This window comes from Salvelinus namaycush, chromosome 10 (assembly GCF_016432855.1).
Source record: "Salvelinus namaycush isolate Seneca chromosome 10, SaNama_1.0, whole genome shotgun sequence".
In the NCBI taxonomy this organism is placed as follows: Eukaryota; Metazoa; Chordata; class Actinopteri; order Salmoniformes; family Salmonidae; genus Salvelinus; species Salvelinus namaycush.
This window is the reverse complement of record NC_052316.1, coordinates 35,815,836-35,835,618: the sequence shown is the minus strand read 5'-3', so window position 1 is coordinate 35,835,618 and position 19,783 is coordinate 35,815,836. Positions and strand designations below refer to the sequence as shown.

The 19,783-nt window shown below is 48.5% G+C and overlaps 1 protein-coding gene across 1 annotated transcript; it reads left to right on the top strand.

The window, feature by feature from the left end:
* The first annotated feature begins 16,809 nt into the window (after positions 1-16,809).
* Positions 16,810-19,140, top strand: henmt1 (HEN methyltransferase 1). The gene is made up of 7 exons (XM_039002032.1): positions 16,810-16,896; positions 17,164-17,276; positions 17,441-17,575; positions 17,782-17,964; positions 18,107-18,290; positions 18,559-18,678; positions 18,784-19,140. The coding sequence occupies exons 1-7, from the start codon at positions 16,810-16,812 to the stop codon at positions 19,138-19,140; spliced, it is 1,179 nt and encodes a 392-aa protein (XP_038857960.1).
* Positions 19,141-19,783: the final 643 nt, after the last annotated feature.

Below are 19,783 nucleotides of genomic sequence, written 5' to 3'. Positions count from 1 at the left end.
AGTCAGGGTGCTACCCTGTACAGCGCTGAGGCAGTGACGGAGGAGGGTCACCTTATTAGCTGCAACACCAGTGACACCTACTGTGCCCTCTACAACATGGCCTGTAGCCAGGTGTACAACGTCACCGTCACCGCACACAACAACATCTGCCAAGGCATGGCTACGTCCAAGTCTATCAACCTCAAGACAGGTGAGTCCCTCTCACCTAGCAATGCACGGCACATAATAATGTATCATTGCCCTCCCACAATACCCTACCCAGCTATGACAACACATAGACCAGTATAATGTACTGTACCACCGTGGCTACTGGATACACTCATATCTTCATATTATATTTTCATTTGAAACAGTAGTTAGAAGTTTTTCGAAGCAGCCATACCATCTGCATCGTTATCCATGGTGTCCCTTGTTGCGTGCGTTTCAGAGCCCTGTCCTCCCAACAACGTGGAGACAAGTGTTGACTGCGAGACTGGAACAGGCGCGATTTCCTGGGAGATGAGCGTTGGGGCATTGGGATACATAGCATTCTTCAACGGACGCAATGGAGACTCTCTGTCCTGCCACACCTTGGCACACCACACTTCCTGTAGGGTAGAGGGACTGAACTGTGGCACAGTTTACTACGCACGCGTCAGAGCCCTGGGAGACACTCTTAATAGCACCGACTCTACCACTGTTCTGCTGGCCTCAGGTCAGTAACATAGCAAGGAAACATTCCTTTAGTAGTGAGTACAGAAACAAATCTGAGCTCAGGGACTTTATGTCTCAAGCATCTCAGAGTAGGAGAGCTGATTTAGGATCAGGTCCCTCATGTCCATATAATCAATATTATGATCTAAAACGCTAAACTGATCTTAAATCAGTACTCTGAAACACTTGATACATAAAGCCTCAGTATAATTGCCATTAAGAAAATTCACTGGATATAGTAGACAATAGAAAAAAGATAAAGTACTAACGAGTTCCTCCGTTCCGTCCCCAGCTCCCTGTGTCCCCGCCAGCATGGAGGCAGAGGTTGACTGTGATAACGCCACGGCCCTGGTGACCTGGGGCTGGAGCAATGGAGCCCAGTCCTACATCCTCACTGCTATGGGCAGCGACGGGCACCAGGCCTCCTGCCACACAGAGGAGAACTACTGCAACATGCCCGAGCTGGCCTGTGGTGAGGACTACGACCTCACCCTGACCGCCATCAACCACAACTGCCAGGTGGAGACCCTGACTGGGGTCAGCTTCAGCACACGTGAGTAGAGAGCACGGACACAGGAGCCTCAAACACTATTTATAAATAGCGGATTATTGAGGAAAGTTAGTTTTTTACTTGCAATGACTGATATGTTGTAGTTTATCTACCTTGGTTGAATGCACTGACTGTAAATCACTCTGGATAAGAGCGTCTGCTAAAAGACCAAAATGTTAATTAAAGAAATAGAGCTGTGGGCACTAAATAGTTTGGCTGTGTCACAGAATTGTCATAACTATTGTTGGATGCATGTGCAACACAGTGCTCTAGTATCTACTAGCGCTAGTGTGTCATAGAAACCTGTACTGCGGTGCAGGTCTTTAGTGCCCTGTAATGCCTGTAAGGTAATGTACAATAAGGTACCCTACTGTACAAACTCTCACATGGTCTGTATACTGACTCAATTTGACCTCTGACCCTTAGGTCCCTGTGTCCCCCTGCATGTGGGAGTGGACCTGCAGTGTGGGACCCACACTGCCACCTTGTCCTGGGAGCAGAGAGAAGGGCTGCAGTTCTATGTTGCTAGCGCCACCTCCAGGGCTGGAGGATCTACTGGGTCCTGCAACACTAGCAGCTCTAGCTGCCAGTTCCCTGCTCTGGACTGTGGGGAGACCTACAGCTTCACTGTGACCGCCCACAGCAGCCTGTGTCAGAGTGAACTCAGCAACACTGTCGAGATCAAGACAGGTAAGACTTTTTCTCCTGGTCCTTCCATGTCAATCTACCTGTCAATCCCCTACAATCTCTCACTGTTGTCATGTCCCTCTTGCATGTGCCTTATGTTGCACAATTCTGTGTACGTTTGATCAATTACGCCCCTCCCAGCACTGACAATTCTATGATCAAACAACAAAATGTACATACATTTATGTAGCAATATTCTTCATGCTATCAACAATTCAAAATTCAATTCAATAAAGTCACCAACCCAACCTTTCCCTTTTACCTGCGTAGAACCTTGCCAGCCAGACCAGGTGACAGCTACAGGGTCATGTGACAGTGAGACAATGGTGGTTGTGGCGTGGGCCGAGGCCGAGGGGGCGGTGGTCTACATGGTGACGGCCATGGGAGACTTGGGATACATGACAGCATTCCAGACCAATGAAAGCAGCCTGGAGGCGGAACTGCCCTGCGGACAGACCTACAGCTTCACTGTGATTGGCCAGGACGAAAGTTGTGATAGTCCAATCAGTGATGCTGCAAAGTTCAGGACTGGTACGTGGAGATATTAAATTACTTCACAGAAATACACTCCTTATGTTTAGTGTTAAGTAAAGCAGGCTACGTATAATCTACTATCATGCTATGTATCTCATGATCTAGATCTAGCCTATGTCCGTGCAGGTGCACAGCTCAATTCTGTGTCTCCATGTGTGGGTCTTGATTATGGAAGCACATTCATGCCAAAACAAATCCAAACAAAGACTTTGCATCTGTTTACATACCCTGTCTCCTCCTCCAGCTATGACAGTATGTTGTCTAGGGCCAATAAAGTCAAGGGACTTTATTGGCATGGTAAACATATGTTTACATTGCCAAAGCAAGTGAAGTGGAATGGATAAACAAAAGTGAAATAAACAATAAAAAGTGAACAGTAAATATTACACTCACACAAGTCTATATGAGTGTAGCGTTGTGTTTCTGTCCCCAGCCCCCTGTGTGCCTCAGCATGTGGAGAGCTACACTGTGTGTGAGAACAGCCTGGGCTCAGTGAGCTGGGCCGAGAGCGAAGGGGCGGAGTCCTACACCGCTGTCGCTGTCGGAACAGACGGCCATACCCATATGTGCACCACCAACTCTACCAGCTGCACCTGGGAGGACCTGCACTGTGGAGACCTCTACACCGTCCACGTCATCTCCAACGACTACCTGTGCAGCAGCTCCCCTAGCAACAGCACCACCGTACGCACAGGTAGGCACGACACACACCTACTCAGTCATACCATTGTACCAGTTACCTCTTCTCTGTGGCACAATTTTAGCCACCACAGTTACCCACGTCTCCCCCATTGCCCAAATATTCATCCTGTTGGTGTTTAACTGACTTGTTTTGTTATCTTCCACAGCTCCCTGCGTGCCCCAGAACCTGGTGCCCACTCTGGACTGTGGCAGGAGGGTTGGCTCCCTGACCTGGGACCTGAGCCACGGTGCAGACTTCTACATGGTGACTGCAGAGACCAACGCCGGCCACAAGGTGGAGCTGAGCACCAATGACACCAACGCTTACATCTCAGAGTTCCAGTGTGGTCAGGAGTACTACCTGTCTGTCCAGGCAGTGGATTCAGAGTGCAGGAGTGCACCCTCTCCCCCTGCAACACTCAGGACAGGTACATAACAGCACACCCAGCCCCCCTGCAACACTCAGGACAGGTACACAACATCACACCCAGCCCACCTGCAACACTCAGGACAGGTACACAACATCACACCCAGCCCACCTGCAACACTCAGGACAGGTACACAACATCACACCCAGCCCACCTGCAACACTCAGGACAGGTACACAACATCACACCCAGCCCACCTGCAACACTCAGGACAGGTATATAACATCACACCCAGCCCACCTGCAACACTCAGGACAGGTATATAACATCACACCCAGCCCACCTGCAACACTCAGGACAGGTATAAAACATCCCACCCAGCCCACCTGCAACACTCAGGACAGGTATAAAACATCCCACCCAGCCCACCTGCAACACTCAGGACAGGTATATAACATCACACCCAGCCCACCTGCAACACTCAGGACAGGTATAAAACATCACACCCAGCCCACCTGCAACACTCAGGACAGGTATATAACATCCCACCCAGCCCACCTGCAACACTCAGGACAGGTATATAACATCACACCCAGCCCACCTGCAACACTCAGGACAGGTATATAACATCACACCCAGCCCCCCTGCAACACTCAGGACAGGTACATAACATCACACCCACCCCCCCTGCAACACTCAGGACAGGTATATAACATCACACCCAGCCCACCTGCAACACTCAGGACAGGTACATAACATCACACTCAGCCCCCCTGCAACACTCAGGACAGGTACATAACATCACACCCTCCCCTCTGCAACACTCAGGACAGGTATATAACATCACACCCTCCCCCCCTGCAACACTCAGGACAGGTACATAACATCACACCCTCCCCCCCTGCAACACTCAGGACAGGTACATAACATCACACTCAGCCCCCCTGCAACACTCAGGACAGGTACATAACATCACACCCTCCCCTCTGCAACACTCAGGACAGGTATATAACATCACACTCAGCCCCCCTGCAACACTCAGGACAGGTACATAACATCACACTCAGCCCCCCTGCAACACTCAGGACAGGTACATAACATCACACCCTCCCCCCCTGCAACACTCAGGACAGGTACATAACATCACACCCAGCCCACCTGCAACACTCAGGACAGGTACATAACATCACACCCTCCCCCCCTGCAACACTCAGGACAGGTACATAACATCACACCCAGCCCACCTGCAACACTCAGGACAGGTACATAACATCACACCCTCCCCCCCTGCAACACTCAGGACAGGTACATAACATCACACCCTCCCCTCTGCAACACTCAGGACAGGTACATAACATCACACTCAGCCCCCCTGCAACACTCAGGACAGGTATATAACATCACACTCAGCCCCCCTGCAACACTCAGGACAGGTACATAACATCACACCCACCCCCCCTGCAACACTCAGGACAGGTACATAACATCACACCCTCCCCCCCTGCAACACTCAGGACAGGTTCCTAACATCACACCCTCCCCCCCTGCAACACTCAGGACAGGTACATAACATCACACCCACCCCCCCTGCAACACTCAGGACAGGTACATAACATCACACCCTCCCCCCCTGCAACACGCAGGACAGGTACATAACATCACACCCCCCCCCCCTGCAACACTCAGGACAGGTACATAACATCACACCCTCCCCCCCTGCAACACTCAGGACAGGTACATAACATCACACCCAGCCCACCTGCAACACTCAGGACAGGTACATAACATCACACCCTCCCCCCCTGCAACACTCAGGACAGGTACATAACATCACACCCTCCCCCCCTGCAACACTCAGGACAGGTACATAACATCACACCCAGCCCACCTGCAACACTCAGGACAGGTACATAACATCACACCCACCCCCCCTGCAACACTCAGGACAGGTATATAACATCACACTCAGCCCCCCTGCAACACTCAGGACAGGTACATAACATTACACCCACCCCCCCTGCAACACTCAGGACAGGTCCAGACAATCACACCCAGCCCACCTGCACGACACAGATGTCATACATACACTCACAGACACTGTGTAGAACAATTAGTTACAGACAGGTACTGTGACAGGTGCTACACTGTTATTAAGCACACCAATGTAACCATAAACAAACGCAGGTTGCCATTTATTGGGATGAATCTTGTCCTGGAAGCAGCTTTGCAGGGTGGTCACAAGCAGGCCTAGCCACAAAGTCATAAACCTGACCCTAAACTTAACCCTAACCACATAGCTAACCTTATGCCTAACTCTAAACTTAACCCTAACCACACAGCTAACCTTATGCCTAACCATAAATTAAGAACAAAAAGCACATTTTGGCCAATTTTGACTTTGTGGCTGGCCCATCAAGCGGAAACTGCTCAGCTCTGCCTCCAGAACAATATTCATCACAATAAATGTCAACTTGCTAAACAAACATGTCCACTTTCACCAAGCACACCTGTATGCCTTAAAATTTTTAATCTGTGCATAACTCATATTCTTTTCATCTTCCCTCCTTCAGAGCCCTGCAATCCCACCTCCATCTCTAGCACGATGGACTGTCTCTCCAACATCGCCATGGTAATGTGGGCGGTGTCCGACGGCGGAGCCGAGTACTACACCGCCACGGTAGAACACGAGGACGGCCAATCAAAGAGTTGCATGTCGTCCAGCTTCCAGTGCGGCATGCCCGACCTGCGCTGTGGCCAGAACTATACCGTTACCGTCACCGCATCCAACCAACATTGTCACTCCGACCACAGTGTCGTCAACACCCTGACCACAGGTGAGACAGACCACCGGACACTTCAACACAAGAGAGAGAGACCAGACTAGCAGAAGAGAGGTCCTTGCACCACTAACAAACTAAGAGACCATGCTAAACCGTGATAGAAATAAACATGCCACATATGGACCAGAGACCAGGCAGGGTACAGAGGTCTCTGAATCCACATCCAAAGGCTACCAAAACGCATATGTTCCCTCTCAAAAGATTAACCCTTCTCGGTCCCTCTCCACAGTTCCCTGTGTCCCTACCCATGTTGTGGCCGTTATGGACTGTTCTGACAACACAGCCGCAGTGACCTGGAGCCCCACCCAGGGCGCGCTGTCCTACAGAGCCGTGGCTCAGAGCCCCCACGGCGCCATCTCCTCCTGCGAGAGCACTGACCCACAATGCATCCTGGCCAACCTGATCTGCGGAGTGCCCTACACCGTGCAGGTGGTGGCGGTGAATGAGCGCTGCTCCAGCCTGCCCAGCCACATGGCAGAGTTCCAGACAGGTGAGATACTGTACACACCAGGTAGTACCTGTACACTGCATACACAGTCAGAACACAGAGCACATAGTAGGTCTAACTGTACTCAACAGGTCAAACAGCCCAGGTTGATACTGTAGAAGTTCCGGCCGATGATCTCACCTTTAGTCTCACCCAAACACCTTATATATAATTATCTCATTTACGGTGGGTCTTCCACGCTCTAGTGTCTACCAATGTACTATTCTCCCTGTATCACTTTCCCACTCATACGACGCTCCTCTCCTCTGCAGTCCCCTGTACCCCTGAGATCACTGGGGTTCTCCTGGACTGCTACACAGACTCAGCTCTGCTGGAGTGGGCCTATGCTGGGGGAACTGTGTCCTACACAGCCACGGCTCAGTCCGGGGACGGACAGACAGCCACCTGCAACACAAACCACACCAACTGTAAACTTATGGAGCTAGCCTGTGGACAGACATACACTGTCACCTTGAGGGCATCTGATGGCCAGTGTGACAGCTTCCAGAGCACCAGCGTGAAAGTGTCATCAGGTGAGTTAACTATGCTAGACACAACAACTACCATTATATAATGCAGATGCCAGAAGGAGACAATTATGCGAGAGATATCACTGATCCAGCATACCGTAATAACTCATCAGCATCGAGTTGAAAAAGATTAGTATATTAATGCTATTGTTAGCATTAACATTCATACAGTTCTCATTTCAAGTGAACGCATCATAAAAGTTAATGTTAGCAATCTGAATATTGGTCTCTCTCTCTCCTCCTCTCCCTTCCCAGTCCCCTGTCCTCCCCAGGCTGTTGTATCGCAGCTTAACTGTTTAGCTAACTCAGCCCGTGTTGAGTGGGAGACCAGCAGTGGAGTAGACTCCTACACCGTCCAGGCTATGAGCATGGAGGGAGACGTGACCGGCTGCGAGACCGATGGAAACGTCTGTTCCATATCGGACCTCGTCTGCGGCTCCACCTACAACATCAGTGTCAACGCCGTAAGCAACGAGTGCAACGTATCAGAGAGTGCCATCATACAGATGCAGACAGGTTAGTCCTGCCCCTGACGATAACACACCCTCTCCTGTGACCTGTCACCCTCTCATTCCAACCTTGTGTTTATACTGTATACAGTACGTACTGTATGTGTATGGTGGATGTACCTGTGCACGGTGGATGTAACTGTCACGGTGTATGTAACTGTGTACTCTCTCTCCTTCTCTCTCAGTGCCCTGTGTACCTGAGCAGTTGGAGGCCAATATGGACTGTGACTCTGGCTCTGTGTCTGTATCTTGGAAGCCTAGCAACGGTGCCACCTCCTACACAGCTGTTGCCCAGGGCAACGGTGGCTACGCATCGTCATGCAACAGCAGTGACACCTCTTGCCAGTTCCCTGAGCTGCTATGTGGCCTGTCCTACAGCATCACCGTTCAAGCCTCTGACGATGTGTGTAACAGCGCAGACAGCAGCGCCGTACAACTCAACACATGTAAGGGCGTCACCCTACATGTACCATTTAGTGTACCTGGACACAGGTAGATTCATTATAATAGAGAACAGCTGCACAAACCTACTGGTGGGTAACTTCATGTAGCCAGACACTCAGCTTCAATGCAATTGATTCAATGTTTGAGCAACGTTTGGGCAATGTTTGGGCAGCAAGCTGCCATTGTTAGGGTTTCGTCTGGGTCGTCACACACCACAGATTATTGCAGCTGGCCCCAGTATTTCCAGAGCCCTATATTCCCCTCTAACTGGGTATGTTTTCTGCAGTAGATTCCTTTCTAACCTCTAAGGGTTTCTCTGTGTGCAGTACTCTGTGAGCCCCAGAATGTCAGTGCTCAGATGGAGTGCGGAAGCAACGCTGGACTGGTGTCATGGGAACAGGGGGAGCTTGTGTCTTCCTACCTGGTGCGTGCGGTCAGCCCCGACGGACACCGGACCCAGTGTGACAGCAACGCCACCAGCTGCAGACTACCCAACATGCACTGTGGCCAACAGTACAACCTAACCGTCACAGCCCAGGACGGGAGTTGTGACAACAGCAATGCATACCTGACCCTGCAGTCTGGTAGGTTATTGATTGATTGAACTATCAGTCTCCATTAACCAAAAGATGCCACAATACATAAGAGTACATCAGAATGCAGAGACAATTAAAATGTTCTTCCATTCTCTCTCTCCTCCCTGTCTCTTTTCAGTCCCCTGTAACCCCACCAACGTGCAGGCATCCCTCCAGTGCCTCTCTAACTCTGCAGCGGTGACATGGGAGCGGGCCAGCGGCGCGCTGTTGTACCAGGCTGTTGGCACAACAGATGGAGGTCACCAGGCGATGTGTAACAACAGTCAGACACACTGTGATCTGAGCGGACTGCACTGTGGACAGACCTACAACGTCACTGTGGTCTCCGAAGACGACACCTGCAGCAGCGTAGACAGCGACACGGCACAAGTCAGGACAGGTAAAGGGAGAATTGACTTCTACAGTATAGCAGATTGGAGTTCGAATTATTCAATCTTGTTCGGTGGGCAGCTCTGCCTTGATGCAGAAACAAATGTGACACCACTATAGGCTTAGAAACTTCCTGTGATTATCACTAGCCTCCTCTGTCTCTCCTCGCAGCTCCCTGTCCTTCCCAGGACGTGGCTGTGGATGTACAGTGTGCCGCCGGCTCCATGATGGTCACATGGTCCGCCAACCCTAACGCCGAATCCTTCCATGTGACGGCTGTGACCAGCGGCTCCGCCGACCTGTCATGTGACTCCAGGGGTCATCCAATAAGAACCGGGTGTTCCATTGAGAACCTTCCATGTGGACACCTCTACAGCGTCACGGTTACCTCCATCAGAGGTGGCTGTAAGAGCAAAGTCAGTGGTGCCGTAGCGGTGTCCTCAGGTAAGACCAGAACACAGGTGAACCCCACACTGCATTCATTGGGAGTGTTACACACACACTGCATTCATAGGGAGTGTTACACACACACACACACTGCATTCATAGGGGAGTGTTACACACACACACACTGCATTCATAGGGGAGTGTTACACACACACTGCATTCATAGGGGAGTGTTACACACACACTGCATTCATAGGGGAGTGTTACACACACACTGCATTCATAGGGGAGTGTTACACACACACTGCATTCATAGGGGAGTGTTACACACACATTGCATTCATAGGGGAGTGTTACACACACATTGCATTCATAGGGGAGTGTTACACACACATTGCATTCATAGGGGAGTGTTACACACACACATTGCATTCATAGGGGAGTGTTACACACACTGTCTCCAGGAGGAACGAGATTATTCCATCCGCACCTGCTGTGCAGACCAGAACCGAACAAAAATAAACACTCCTTTTTCTGTGTGTGGTTTTCCCTTTTCTCCATGGAAGTAGAACAGTAGAACAAGCAGTAGAACAAACGGTAGAACAAACAGTAGAACAGTACCATAAAAACCTTTTTTTCCTCCCCTTCCACAGCTCCATGTGTCCCCCAGAATGCTAAAGGTAGTCTGGACTGTATTTCTAACTCTGTCTGGGTGTCTTGGGATGCCTCCACCGGGGCTCAAACATACACAGTCCTGGCCAACGGCGGCGGAGGTGTTAACTCCACCTGCACTTCTTATTCTACTGCCTGTAATGTGCCTGACCTGGCCTGCGGAACCCAGTACACCTTCCATGTGACTGCTGTCAACACACACTGTCAGAGCTCACCCAGTAATACCTTCCAGATCGAGACAGGTACGTTACACACTGTCAGAGCTCACCCAGTAATACCTTCCAGATCGAGACAGGTACGTTACACACTGTCAGAGCTCACCCAGTAATACCTTCCAGATCTAGACAGGCACGTTACACACTGTCAGAGCTCACCCAGTAATACCTTCCAGATCAAGACAGGTACGTTACACTCTAGCTGTTCTTTATGATTTTGTGCTCAGACTCAGGTGCAAATCAAATTCTGTTCAGTTCATGGGCAATAAAATATTCATTTATAAATGACCTCACAGTAGTCTTTTATTTTTTTTATTTTTTTTTATCCCATTTTCTCCCCAATTTTCGTGGTATCCAATCGCTAGTAATTACTACCTTGTCTCATCGCTACAACTCCCGTACGGGCTCGGGAGAGACGAAGGTCGAAAGCCATGCGTCCTCCGAAGCACAACCCAACCAGCCGTACTGCTTCTTAACACAGCGCGCCTCCAACCCGGAAGCCAGCCGCACCAATGTGTCGGAGGAAACACCGTGTACCTGGCCCCCTTGGTTGGCGCGCACTGCGCCCGGCCCGCCACAGGAGTCGCTGGAGCGCGATGAGACAAGGATATCCCTACCGGCCAAACCCTCCCTAACCCGGACGACGCTATGCCAATTGTGCGTCGCCCCACGGACCTCCCGGTCGCGGCCGGCTGCGACAGAGCCTGGGCGCGAACCCAGAGACTCTGGTGGCGCAGTTAGCACTGCGATGCAGTGCCCTAGACCACTGCGCCACCCGGGAGGCCCCTCGGACCTCACAGTAGTCTTAACTGTCCTATCTCCTAACCTGACTGTTCTCTGGCGGTGTACAGTATGTGCCTCTATAACTGAACTACCTTTCTTCTCTTTAGGTCCTTGCTCCCTGAAAACCATCACTGCGGTGAACACATGCAATAGCAGCAGTATCGTGGTTAGCTGGGAGCATACAGAGTTATCTCCTACCATCGTGGCGACGGCAGAGGGACAAGACCAATCCATGTTCACCTGTAACAGCACGTCCACTTCCTGTGAGCTCATGGGAGTGCGCTGCGGCATGCACTACACCATCATCGTCTCCGTCCCCTCCGACAAGTGCAGCACCTTGAGGAGCCCACCCAAAAAGATCAACACAGGTAACTAGACCACTCCACCACTAGGACACCTTACTCTTGGTCAACACCGGTATCTAGAGTTCTCCACCACAACACTAGAATCAACACAGGTATCTAGAGTTCTCCACCACGACACTAGAATCAACACAGGTATCTAGAGTTCTCCACCACGACACTAGAATCAACACAGGTATCTAGAGTTCTCCACCACGACACTAGAATCAACACAGGTATCTAGAGTTCTCCACCACGACACTAGAATCAACACAGGTATCTAGAGTTCTCCACCACGACACTAGAATCAACACAGGTATCTAGAGTTCTCCAACACGACACTAGAATCAACACAGGTATCTAGAGTTCTCCACCACGACACTAGAATCAACACAGGTATCTAGAGTTCTCCACCACGACACTAGAATCAACACAGGTATCTAGAGTTCTCCACCACGACACTAGAATCAACACAGGTATCTAGAGTTCTCCACCACGACACTAGAATCAACACAGGTATCTAGAGTTCTCCACCACGACACTAGAATCAACACAGGTATCTAGAGTTCTCCACCACGACACTAGAATCAACACAGGTATCTAGAGTTCTCCACCACGACACTAGAATCAACACAGGTATCTAGAGTTCTCCACCACGACACTAGAATCAACACAGGTATCTAGAGTTCTCCACCACGACACTAGAACCAACACAGGTATCTAGAGTTCTCCACCACGACAGAAGAATCAACACAGGAAGATGGAGTTCTCCACCACGACATATTAGGATACATTAGTCATGGTCAACACAGGAAGTAAAAAGTACCCCACCACTATATTGTGACGCATAAAGATACATTACCCATGGTCAACACAGGAAGTGTAAAGTACCCCACCACTATATTGTGACGCATAAAGATACATTACCCATGGTCAACACAGGAAGTGTAAAGTACCCCACCACTATATTGTGACGCATAAAGATACATTACCCATGGTTGACGAGAAACAGCACATAATAAAGCAAAATCAACAGTGATTGCAATCAATACTGATCAACACACTAAGTACTCTACACCAGAAATACTGAATACAGAGAGACTGTATTACTGAGGGGGTTGTTACTAGCTATCCCAATATCCTGATACTTTCCCTCTAACCTCTGCCTCCAGCTCCCTGTGTTCCTGAGGATGTGACAGTGGTAGCGTCCTGCAAGGCAGAAGGTACAGTGGTGTCCTGGGCTCACTCCTTGGTGGCCCAGTCCTACCTCCTCACCGCCACCAGCCGAGGCGGTGACGTCCGCACCTGTAACAGCTCTATGAACAAATGTACCCTGGATAAGCTCCACTGTGGTCAGCCCTACACATTCAGCGTGACCGCCAGCGCCAGCACCTGCACCAGCCAGGCCAGCCCCAACGTCACCTTCAGCACAGGTACAGGGACATTATGATACAGCAGAGAGCAGTACAGTATTCTCTGTTCAGTATATACAGTATATAAGAACATGGATCAAATGGAACATTTTGTTTCCGAAGGATCAGACAATTGACATCAAATACCCGATTATTCGATCCAAATGTTGCTTTTGATCAATGTTCCTTTTATGCACTTCTCATCAAGTACACCATCCCTCCTTTTATACTGACTTTAAAAACTCCAATCTGCTATAATGTAGAGGTAATCTGTAACATAACATTGCTGTTGTATTCAAGTAACATTGCACTGCACCATTGTTATAACATTGCGTCTATTCTCTTCTCCCAGCGCCCTGTGACCCCATTGGCTTGTCCGTTCATGTCCAGTGTGAGACTAGCTCGGGCGTGCTGTTCTGGTCCCCCAGCCAGGGCTCTGTGGGGTACTACGGCTTTGCCCAGTCTGAGGATGGGGACATGCTGTACTGTGACAGCATGGACACCTCCTGCACAATCCAGGGTCTTGACTGTGGAGCCATGTACAACTTCTCTGTGCTGGCCTCTGATGGAGCCTGCAACAGCTCGTACAGCCAACCCCTGCTTGAGGGAGCAGGTAATAACCCATCCAGTTCTTTCAGCTAGAGATGGTTGAGGAGTAGAGTCAGTGAATGAATGACATCAGGAGGACAGGGAACACTGCATACAGTGCAATGTATTCAAACGGTCTAATCAGATACTGGCTAACTAATATAGAGATTAATGCAATAGTATAGATTTGAATGATCTTGATTTCTTCTCTCTATCCTTTCTAACCTCCTTCCTCTCTCCTCCTAGCCCCCTGCGCCCCTGCCACCGTGCGGAACCGCATGCAACTGATCGGCAAGACCCACTTTGCCCGTACCTCCTGGAGTGCGGTCGTCTGCCCCAATGTAGAGTACCTGGTTGAGATGACCGGCAGTATCCTGGAGGACCCGCAAGCCATGTTCGATGTCTCGTCCTATTGGATTAAGTACACCTTCTTTGAGTTGGCCCTGCCCTGTGGCTCCTCCTACAGTCTGACAGTCCGTACCAGGAACTCTGCCGGAACCAGCAAGCCCTCCACCCCTGTTACCGGGACAACAGGTATGTTAACTAAACAGGGAGCCATAAGGGTTTGAATGTGGACACTGATTTAATATTATGATGGAAATGCAAATGATCAGCAATGCTACTGGTCTGCAATGCTACTGAATTCAGTCAGTCTATTCTGAGGGTAATGTGACCTTAGTCTATAAAAAGAGAGTGACAGTTTTAGCTGGGAAGTTACTTCTGCCCTGAAGTGGAGGATTATCCTGAGAGTAGGGCTGAGGGATGTTTATTTCAGAGTTGACATTACTAAACCAACACTTTCCCTTCCAGCTCCCTGCGCACCTCTGGCCGTGAACTACACGGGTGACAACACGCCTGCCATGCTGTCCTGGGAGGCTGCAGTGTTCGCCACACGGTACACCGTCTACGACGTGACTGGAGACGGCCGCACGCAGGTGTGTTCCACCACGGAACTGTCCTGTCAGCTTAACAACGTCCAGCCAGGCGCCATCGAGGTTACCGCTAGCAACGCTGTGGGAGAGAGCGTCCCCACCAAAGACATCAACGGTGAGATCGGAAAATATGATACAGAAGGAAAAGATTCATAGTAGGCAAATTAGGCTACATTTGGACATTGTTTTGCCTGTTTTTATCAGTGATTCCAAGTGAATCCAACCACACTGTGATGAATAAACCAATATGGATGATGATAAATATCTACTGCACATGGTGTTGCGCTTGTATTCAAGCTTTCAATAACACAGTCTATCTTTGATCCTCTTTCTCAGGGCCATCAAATCGCCACAGAAGAGATCTGGGGATGGCAAAGCCTGCCATGTTTGCTGACTTCCGCATCAGAGGTGAGCACATTCTCAAACTGCCACGCCATCTCTAATCTTTGCACCATATATGCATAATTATATTCCTCACACTCTCAAAATAGTTAATGTCTAGTCTACAAATATGCTAAAGGTCAAACAAATAGTGAAATCAATGGTTCATAATAAGATTACTTTTCCTCCTTCCCTTCACAGAGGAGCTGACCGAACCCAAGGTGCTAGTTGCTACGGTAACAGGTGTTTCCCTGCACATGGAGTGGGCACCGGTGAGGGACGCCACCCTCTACACCATTATCATCGTCCAAGAAGACACACCATCCAGACGCCAGGTGCTGACCGTCTCTGAAGAGCTGACCAATGTGAACGACCTCGAGCCCTCCACAAGATATTGCATCTTCGTCTCGGCCAAGAACGAATACACCCAGAGCAACTACTCCAAGGAGTGTGTCACTACTGGAGTCCCCATGTGATTGGCTTGACTTTCACCCCAACCAAATGGACATTACGGTTACCCCGGCAACCACCAATCGATGTAGTGTAAAGAGAATCAGTGACTGCTTCCTGTCTCTAGAAGTAAACACCCAAGGCCGAAGAGAGGCTTTTCAACAGACTGAGGGACAGGGAGGGGGTTACTGTTGTTAAGCTTAAATTACTATCACAAAAGGCAGTCTTTATCGCATAGATGATCCTACTAAAGCAATGTTATTTTCGATTAACTTGAAAGCTGAAATGTGGTATTTTTTGTGATTTTATACATTGAAAATACTTTTTAGAGCTAGGTATCATTTTCTTGTTTTTTGTAGTCGGTAAGATAGCAGCATGTGTCTTTGTATTGTGTAGTTCTTTGAAAAAAGTATGCCTAAAAATTTATTTTTATTTATCTTAAAATTGTTATATTTTTGAGACCTACACGAACAACACTTTTCTGTCCACTAAATGTATTTTAGATTCTTCTGCTGGTTGTATACATGATTTGAAACAAAGAAAAAGTAGATCAAGAGAGCAAATAAATGCTATCAAGCAAGTAGTAATTTATGAAGCAATATTTGTTGTTAACCATACAGTATGTGTTCTATCTGATGAACTATACATCTTGTCTCAAAACTATAGCTACAATAGCTATTTTTATATCAAGCACAGATTTAAAAGTATGTGAAACATTAAAATAGTTATTCTCCATAAAGAGCATAAGATATCAAAGTCCTGCTGGGTCTTTCACTTGGCAGCTATCATTGTATCCATTATATATAACAGCCAATGATGACTCCTCATCTACATTATCTACAGTAGTTTTATGGGAGTCTGGATGATGGGAGTCAATACTTTTGATTTCATGTACTGTAGGAAACATTTCTGCATGGACCCGAAAGACAAGTTAGAATGTTGAACTCGGACCATTCGGGCAGACAGGTCAATTGATATCTGAGCATCAGCAGACTCTCAAACAAATGGACATACTTGATGCAACCCAGGAGCCTGTGAGACCCATGTGACCCTGATTCATGTGACCCTGATTCAGATTCTTCTTTCTTGTCATCGAACCAAGGCTATAGAAAAACAAACAATCAAATATAACACATGCACCAATAACTGGGAAGAATTAACATTTAATCCATGGAAAATCGTTTAAAAAAATCCGAACTCTGCTGCAGCCTGTTATTTAGGCCAGGGTTTTCCAAACTCAGATTTAGTCCACTGGAACTGGCATTGATTCAGAGAGATGTTACGCAAACGCCATAATGGCTCAAATTGCGCGATTCGACCTCTAGCAGCAGTGTTTCAAGTAGTAACTAGTTAATTGTTTATGATGAACACGATATTTACTCCACCATTGTACATACAACGATACGAATTTGTCATTGACTTCGTCAAAAAGAACAAACCCAAAAAGGTACTGTATAAAACTACTTTGCGTGGTTGTTCAGTTGTGGCTTCCATCTAAACAACCCACATGTAACGTTAGCTAGCTAGCTAATCGCAGAACTACACGGTTTAGATGCAGACCGTCTTTGGCCTGCCTTATGTTGACGTTATGTTTAAAGTCTGACCCCCTAATTGAAAATAAATGGGGGAAACTATTTATCACAACTTGTCAACTTATCTGTAATAGGCCCATTACAACTGTATTTTCTGTGTGCTTGTCCATTCTCTTCTTCAGGTGGTAGACTTGGGATGCAATGACTGCACTCTCCTTAGGAAGCTGAAGTTTCACAAAGAAATTGAACTGCTTGCTGGACTGGACATTGACTGTGCAGTTATCAGGGATAAAATGTGTGTTTTATTAAGTTATTTCAACAAAATATATTGTAAATTGATTTGTGAAATCCTAACCTATGACCTAGGCCTACCTTTGTGAGACTGTAGTACACACACACCTACCTGTCTTAATTTATCATAACCTAAACTAAGGACCTTTACAATTAAATCCTGAGCAGGTATGAACTGGCACCAATTCCAACTGACTACCTGCAGCCAGGTGATCATCCCCTGACCATTGAGCTATACCAGGGTTCAGTCACAGAGAGGGATCCCCGCACCAAAGGATTTGATCTGGTGACGAGTATTGAGCTGTAAGTGACTGGAAGTCTGGGTGACTATGGGAGGGATTAGCCCTCAGACAATGTTTTCCTACTTTTTCAGATACTGTATTGTATGAGCACCAACATACGGGTACATCAATTCCATGTTGATTGCCACATGTAAGGGTTTGCCCATCATGTGCCCTTCAATATTGCCATGGTATTTTATGTTAACCACAAACTTGATCTCTCTACAGCATTGAGCACCTACAGCTTGAGGATGTGGATAGGTTCACTGAGGTTGTATTTGGCTACATGGCCCCAGTAGCAGCGATCATTAGTACTCCAAACGCTGACTTCAACCCCCTGCTCCCCGGGCTGACAGGGTTTAGACACTACGACCACAAATTTGAATGGACTAAAGTAGAGTTTCAGACCTGGTATGTGTACATTACCATGCAGTCAGTATGCCTGTATTATAATCATTCTAAAAAGGTATACATTTATTTCTTATTTGTACTTAAAGTTTGCACTCACCCTCTCCATCTCTATCTTCTCCCTCCATCCCTCCTGCTCTCCCAGGGCTCTGAAGGTGTGCAGAGAGTTTGGTTATGTGGTGGCGTTTACAGGTGTAGGACAGATACCGGCCCAGGAGGAGAGCATCGGGTTCTGCTCTCAAATCGGAGTGTTTCAGATAGACAGGTCAGGAGGTGACGCACCACGTCTGCAAAATAATGTCGCAGAGGAGCATCTTCCTTACAGAGTGGTGAGAAGGAGAGGCACAGATGGGGTCTACTCTTGTTTAATCCTGTCTCATTACATTTACATTTAAGTCATTTAGCAGACGCTCTTATCCAGAGCGACTTACAAATTGGATTACCTGTGTGATCAGTCAGAGATCAAAGTATCAGTGTCACTTAGTTTTTGCATGCGTTTCAGAAAGTGGTCAGTGAGAATAAAATAGGCCCCTCTGTCCTAACCTATTTCTCACATTGTCTTTCCCTTACCCTTTCTCTCCATCCCTCATACTCCAGCTATACAACGTGGTGTACCCAAGCCTGTGTGACAGCAATATCTTCCAGAGGACCCTGGTGAATGAGGTCCTGTACTGGGCTGAGACCCTGAAGAGAGAGTGGCTGGAGGAGATACGTGGAGTGGGGGAGGAAGAATCAGAACAGACTGATGAAGAAGAGGGTTGTTCGAGAGAAGGAATGGACAGAGAGGAGAGTCAGACAGGTGAAGAACAGGCGGACAGGGAGCGAGTGGAGGCGGGTGGTAGAGGGTTTGAGGTAGAGAATGAGGAGGTGGGGGGAGAGGGTAAAACAGACATGGGACAGGAGGAGCTCTACAGAGAAGGTCAGTCTGTGTGTGTCCCCTTGGTCAGGTTGTGCTCCTGCCCCAGAGTGCAAGCTCTGAGTGGGACAGTCCAGCGTCTCACAAAGTTCCTACTGGAGAACTCTAGAGTACAGCTAACCAACGATGGCACTGCCGTGGTGTTGGTGGACAGCGATGATGAAGATTTGGAGTGGGATGAGAAATGTGATAACACAGGGACATGTTCGTTCTTGGTCAGTAGCATGGAGAACGAGGACTGGGAGACAGAGCTTGGTCAGTAGCATGGAGAACAAGGACTGGGAGACAGAGCTTGGTCAGTAGCATGGAGAACAAGGACTGGGAGACTGAGCTTGGTCAGTAGCATGGAGAACAAGGACTGGGAGACCGAGCTTGGTCAGTAGCATGGAGAACAAGGACTGGGAGACAGAGCTTGGTCAGTAGCATGGAGAACAAGGACAGGGAGACAGAGCTTGGTCAGTAGCATGGAGAACAAGGACTGGGAGACCGAGCTTGGTCAGTAGCATGGAGAACAAGGACTGGGAGATCGAGCTTGGGTGACCTTTGTCATATAAAGAGTGTATTCGTTGATGTACTAGTGGTGCGGATTTTCATTTTCTTTTACCCTGTGTAACGGATGTGAAATGGCTAGCTAGTTAGCGGGTACGCGCTAGTAGCATTTCAATCAGTTACGTCACTTGCTCTGAGACTTAAGTAGTGTTGCCCCTTGCTCTGCAAGGGCCGCGGCTTTTGTGGAGCGATGGGTAACGACGCTTCGTGGGTGTCAGTTGTTGATGTGTGCAGAGGGTCCCTGGTTCGCGCCCGTGTCGGGGCGAGGGGACGAGGTAAAGTTATACTGTTACACCTGGCAATATACAGTTCTAGAACTAGGGGCCATCAGATAAGATTCAACCATATCCTTAAATG